This window comes from Physeter macrocephalus, chromosome 11, assembly GCF_002837175.3.
Source record: "Physeter macrocephalus isolate SW-GA chromosome 11, ASM283717v5, whole genome shotgun sequence".
NCBI lineage: Eukaryota > Metazoa > Chordata > Mammalia > Artiodactyla > Physeteridae > Physeter > Physeter macrocephalus.
This window is the reverse complement of record NC_041224.1, coordinates 94,276,889-94,282,888: the sequence shown is the minus strand read 5'-3', so window position 1 is coordinate 94,282,888 and position 6,000 is coordinate 94,276,889. Positions and strand designations below refer to the sequence as shown.

The window sequence follows — 6,000 nt, the reverse complement described above, 5'->3', positions numbered from 1 at the left end:
CAGAAAGAGAAAAACAAATACCATATGCTAACACATATATATGGAATCGGAAAAAAAATGGTTTTGATGAACCTAGTGGCAGGACAGGTATAAAGACACAGACGTAGAGAATGGACTTGAGGACATGGCGGGGTGGGGAAGCTGGGACGAAGTGAGCTTTGACATATATACACTACCAAATGTAAAATAGATAGCTAGTGGGAAGCAGCTGCATAGCACAGGGAGATCAGCTCAGTGCTTTGTGACCACCTAGAGGGGTGGGATAGGGAGGGTGGGAGGGAGGCTCAAGAGGGAGGGGATATGGGGATATATGTATACATATAGCTGATTCACTTTGTTATACAGCGGAAACTAACACAACATTGTAAAGCAATTATACTCCAATAAGATATTTTAAAAAAGAAAAAGAAAAAGAAAAGAAAATGAGGCATATCTAGAGTATTTTTTGCTCTTTGCCTCCCCAGAGTTTAACTTTAGGTTAAAAGAAACACTCCAGCTAATAAGATGTGGAATCACAAGGTATGAGCATTTGTGTTTCATTTTAATTCATCTTAAACACATTGAAAACTTTAGGGGGTAGTTACTAGCAGCTTTATTTTTAAGTGTTGTCACTTTCTACAAATGGAAGCCTTTTTTTTTATCCTTCAGGATTTGAGAAATATACATATTTGCACATACCTTACGTTGAATGATCCTTACCTTCTTTTCCTCATGAGAAAACAGGGCTTGGTAATCAAAGATGAGAAAGAAGTCTTGATTGACTGCTAATTTAGTTAAACAATGTTTATGTCTATGAAACATATTCAACAGATACGGAAATATCCATTTTCTAAAATAAAATTCTTTATAAAAGGTTTAAGAATCAGGAGCTATATATAAATAGAAGATATATTTTTTTAATAGTTAGACACTAAACTTCCATTGGCAAATTGTAAAAAAAAAAAATTAAGAAAGTATATATGTGGTTTACTTAACAGAAAGTTGGCAACTGCAGGACTCAGAACAGTGGTTGCCAAACATGCGTATGCATCCTAATCACCTAAAAGGCTTATTGAAACAGATTGCTGAGCTCCTCTCTACTCCTTGCTGAGTTTGAATGATCAGAAATGGAGCTGGAGGTTTTGCATTTCTAACTAGTAGTTCCCAGATGATGCTGATGCTGCTTGCTGTTCTAGCAGCCACACGTGAGAACCAGTGACCTGGAAAATTCTATCCCAGATTGCTATGCCACACACAATAATTTATTATAAATATAAAATTCCATGTATGAATGGGTGCTTTAATAAATGTTTTTGGTGATCATGAGTACATAAAATTATCAATTGAAATGTCTTAATATCTTGGTTCATTCAATATGTCCTTTTTATTTTAAGGATGAAACACTAGTACACTGTAGTTTAAATGAGCTAGAAGATGCAGCACTTACTTTTCCAGTCCTTTTCCAAGATGTCATTTATCAGGTAATTAAAATTTTTTAACTTGAGTTTTGGCCTGTTAGATATTTTGAACCAAGAAATCTTTTGTAAATTTTTTTTTTTTGGTGAAATTTAATGTGTTTATTCCTAATGGATTTCATCTGTATTTTAATGATTTAGTAACACAAAGTAGCATCATGCTAAATAAATAACTACATAAAACAACATTAATGTTACCAAAAAAATGTGAACTTTTTTTACCCATTGCTCTCTGCTAGTTTCATAACCTGTTTGCCAGCAGGTGGAGGCAGGAACACTGACATCTTAGGTCCCCGAGAACTTGCCAGGTTAACACTTGGCATTGTTGTTGTTTTTCCAAAACCCAATTAATAGGAAGAAACCTTATTCCTTGTTGGTCATTTTTATTGCCTTTTGTAGTAATATGGTGTGTAGGTTGCAGTGTAGTAGATCTACTTTATTTTAATCACAGAATTCAAGGACACTCTTCTAGTTACTGCTTTACTTAAAAAATTAGAGTATAAGTATTTCTTCCTCCTCTGTGTCGATGGACCGGTAACAGTGCAAAATACAAATACCATTTACATTTCACTGCAAATTACCTGTGTTGACCATAGGTTTTACTTTATGTTTCAGATTTTCCTATCATAAAATCTGAATTAGTATATGTGAATACACTTCAAAAACTATGAAGTGCCGTTCTATCATGGAGGTTGTTATTGAATTAGCATTACCTTCTTATATACCAGTTGTTGAAGGATTGGGAAAGGGTCAAAAACTTTGTTGTTTGTCAGGTGGAAGCCAACCCAAGGATTAACTAAATAAAGTCACAGAACATTTACCGTGTGAACAATGAAAAGATGTTTATGGTTGTTTATGTGCTCTTAATAGGCAGTTAGAATATGTGTATAGTTTTCTTGGCACATGATAGTTATTATAGCTTGGGAATCATAAAATTTTAGAGTTAAATAGTTTGTGGTTCAGGATCTACTTTACCTACCTTATCTTGTAATCAGTCTTAAGAGGATTTAAGCAGTTATTGTCAGTTCTGGTTTAACCTAGAAAGGTACTGTAGGTATGGTAATATCTGGATATTATCAATATATTTATTTCCCTTTTATGTAAACTGATTTTAGTTCTCATATAGATCAGAGGATGAGCAAAATATACATAAAAATGAGGGATTTTAGGTTTTTGAATTCCTTTTTAACTGTATATTACTTGTTTAAGGTAAATCTTTTTCTTAAGACATTTTTTGCCAAATAGGTTGTTCTTGTTTAGTGTAATTCAAGGACAGGAGTCTTGTGGCAAATATAAATAGCATGGCAATATGTTCTCTCTTTTTAGCTTGATAACCTTGTTTTTATGTTCAAAATTGCCCTTAAAAACAATGGCTTTCAGGCTTTTGAATTTGGAAAAGAAAACTTACTGAAAACTATAAATAATTATTTTGATGTGATTTCTTAAGCTTCCAGATTTGAAATTTATTTCTGATAGATGGTTTTGGTCTGTTCACATAATTTTTAGTAGTGAAATAAGAAACTTGGAGAGTAGATGAGTTTGATTTCCCTTTCATGAGTATTTCTTTTCAGTGTGACCATAAAATTGAATTTTTTTCTTATTGCTTCCACCATTTCTTCTTTAGTTCTCTTCTTTATAAAATTCTTACTGTTTCATGTGGATCCGGACAGTTGTCTTATTTTGAATAAAAGGCTCCTAGCAGTGCATATGACTAATATAAAAAAAACTTCATATGTACTGCATCTACCTCTGTGGAATTCAGAGAACTCTTTTTCTTATATATCTGAGTTACACTTTCTGAAACAGGAAAATTAAATGAGCTAACCTAAATCAGGAGCAATGAGCAGGAAGTTTGAATCTTAAAAATTATAGAGATGATTGTATTTTAAAATGATTTAGTTACTACATCATGTACAGAGTTTAGTTCCCTTTCAGTAAGTTTTGAGGATGTCCATAGTTAATATTGGATTTCTAGTTTTGGCATAGCCACTCTGTCTGCTTTTTAAAAAATAACTTTGAAGAAATCTTGGGTTAGGGTTCCCCCAGTTTTCAGACCAGCAAGCTCCCTTTAAACAGGGAATGATGTCTTTTAAACTTTCAGTGGTGTTGTCTCCATCTACTGGCAAAGAAGAAATATACACAAGGGTCTGGGATGATCTAAGAGATTTTGGAGAAACCACATTATTAGGTAAGATGTAACTTACATGTTTAACCACTACAGTATAATGTGGCCCACTTAAAGGTAGAAACCTGTAAAATACTGTATGTACTCTTAAAAAAATAATTTGTTGAGATGAAATTCACAACATAAAATTAACCATTTTTAAGGGAACAGTTTCATGGCATTTATATACTCTTGAATATGTCAATTCCATAACATTTATGTATATACTCTTAAAAATAAAATGGTAATGTTAAGATAGGATCAAATTCTTCATCTGAATCAAAGCTAGATAAAGTTTCCTCTTGGGACTTCTGTTACTTTTGCTTTTTGTTTATGGTAAGTTTGTTATAGTAGAACCATATCTAATGTTAATTCTATTTGTTATTCTCTTTCTTTCAAAACAATTTAAAATATAAATTGTCTTATGTATGTTTTAATAATGGTCTGTATCAAGGGTTGGCAAACTTTTTCCTTTAAAAGGCCAGTTGTTAATATTTTAGGTTTTGCAGTCTGTGTTTCAACTACTTTTTCTGCCATTGTAGCATGAAAGTAGTCCTAAACAATACATAATGAATAAGCATGACTGCGTCCCATTAAAACTTTATTTACAGAAATAAGTGATCATCTGGATTTGGCCCAAAGGCCATAGTTTGCTGACCCTTGGTCTAATAATCATGAGAGTATATGCAGTAAATTTACATATTCAAATTCTAAGTGGAAGTAAGTAATCAAATGTTCATCAAAATTCTTGTTAATATATAGAGAGATTTAAAATTAGATCCACTGTAACCTGGTTATGGGCTTTCTTAGGTTTTTTCAGATGAAAGTTTGAGGGAAATTTAAGGTGGTCACTACTCACGTTTAAAGATTGCCTTACTTCATGATATACACTCTTCTTTTGATTGATAAGTAGGACTCAACCTAGTTAATGCAAGACTTAGAATATATGAGGAGGTAGATTATTTAAGCCTCAATTAGTACCTTGAGTGTATTTGAATTTCCATTTCTCTAGGAGATAAACCTAAAAGATCCAACTCAAATTAAAATTTTGATATATGTTACCACTGACACTATACGGATAGACAGATCATAGTTTGTGTATATGGAGAAAAAGTCATTTGAAAGAAGAACTGAGTTTTTAAAGTGAGGGTGTGGCATTCACAAAGGCAAAGTATATGGATTTTTGTTTGAATGGGTCTTTTCCTCTCCCTTAATTGGTAGTTTTTCCATGAATTGTTTTACAGTTAGATATTGGGAAACGTATTTATTCATAGAATGGTACAAATGCATTTGATATCTGGAAAACAAGTGCGTGATCAGTTCCAATGCACATGTTTTAATTTTTATATTTAGCTTATATTGACACATTGTCAGGAAATCCATCTCGTGGTGTTACTCAGTTAAGAGGTCTCCACTGTATTTAGTTTCTGTTCCTGCAGATCCACCAATTCAAGACTCTAGGTCATCTCACTCCCTCTTCCATCCAGAAGATGACTTCTATCCACAAGCAGGACTGAATCAAAAGACAGATTTTTCACTTAGCTCTTGAGCTGAACCACCTCCTCAATGACCTTCCTCTGTCTCCATCAAGAACTGGAGCTCAGTTTTTTGAAGATGTAATAGAGCTACTCAGCCCAAACGTGGCTAATTGAAGACAAAAAGAAGATGCCTCATATGTTTCACTACAGTGCAACCAAACGTAACTGTGTTGTCCAACTCCTCATTCTGTAAAGTATGGCAGGGGCATCTGATTTTTGACTCTGTTCACCAATAAGACTTTAGCCAGTCAGTGGCTTTCTGAAGATCAGTAAAATCAACAAACTTTGGGTCAGCTGTCCAGAAATCAGATTGTGGTAAGCACTCAAGGAGAGATAGGATCCTGTAGGGAGCTACTTGCTAAAGGATGCTTTGTTTTAATAGTAGAGGTTGCTTTTATGGGAAAAGTTGGGGGGAGAGGTGGGTGGGAAACCCCATGTTTAGCAAAGCTCAGCCTCTTCCTCATTATTATAGTTTGTTTTCTTGGGAAACTTACAACCTAGGATAATTTTCATAAGGATCCCAAATATTTTATACCACAGAAAAATAGAAGTAGAGGGTCAGTGGCATCTATCTCTTTTCCACAGTCTAGGAAGAAAAGTCAGTATTATTTTTGCTTCACGAAGAAAAAAGCAATCGTTTAAATGAAGAGTTTTGTTAGTAAACACCTAATCAAGTTTTTCCTCCCCTCAAGCTCTGACTTAAATTGATACTAAACAAGAGGCATTTTGTTTTGACATTCATAAAGCATAATTTTATTATACAAAAGTAGTATGTATTTTGTTCCTTAAAATATCTGGGGTCATGGACACAGTATTGAGGATAAAAGTAATATTTTATATCTGG

General features: G+C 33.5%; 1 protein-coding gene across 3 annotated transcripts in view; it reads left to right on the top strand.

Annotated features, from left to right (window-relative positions):
- Nucleotides 1-6,000, top strand: part of CTDSPL2 (CTD small phosphatase like 2) — a 69,907-nt gene that overhangs the window by 50,238 nt on the left and 13,669 nt on the right. For 2 of the 3 annotated variants that reach the window (XM_007115996.4, XM_007115995.4), the window contains exon 8: nucleotides 1,374-1,460. The exons of the other annotated variant lie outside the window; for it this stretch is intronic. In XM_007115996.4, the coding sequence (XP_007116058.1) occupies nucleotides 1,374-1,460 (87 nt within the window). The remainder of the gene's footprint in view (nucleotides 1-1,373; nucleotides 1,461-6,000) is intronic. 3 annotated transcript variants of the gene reach the window in all.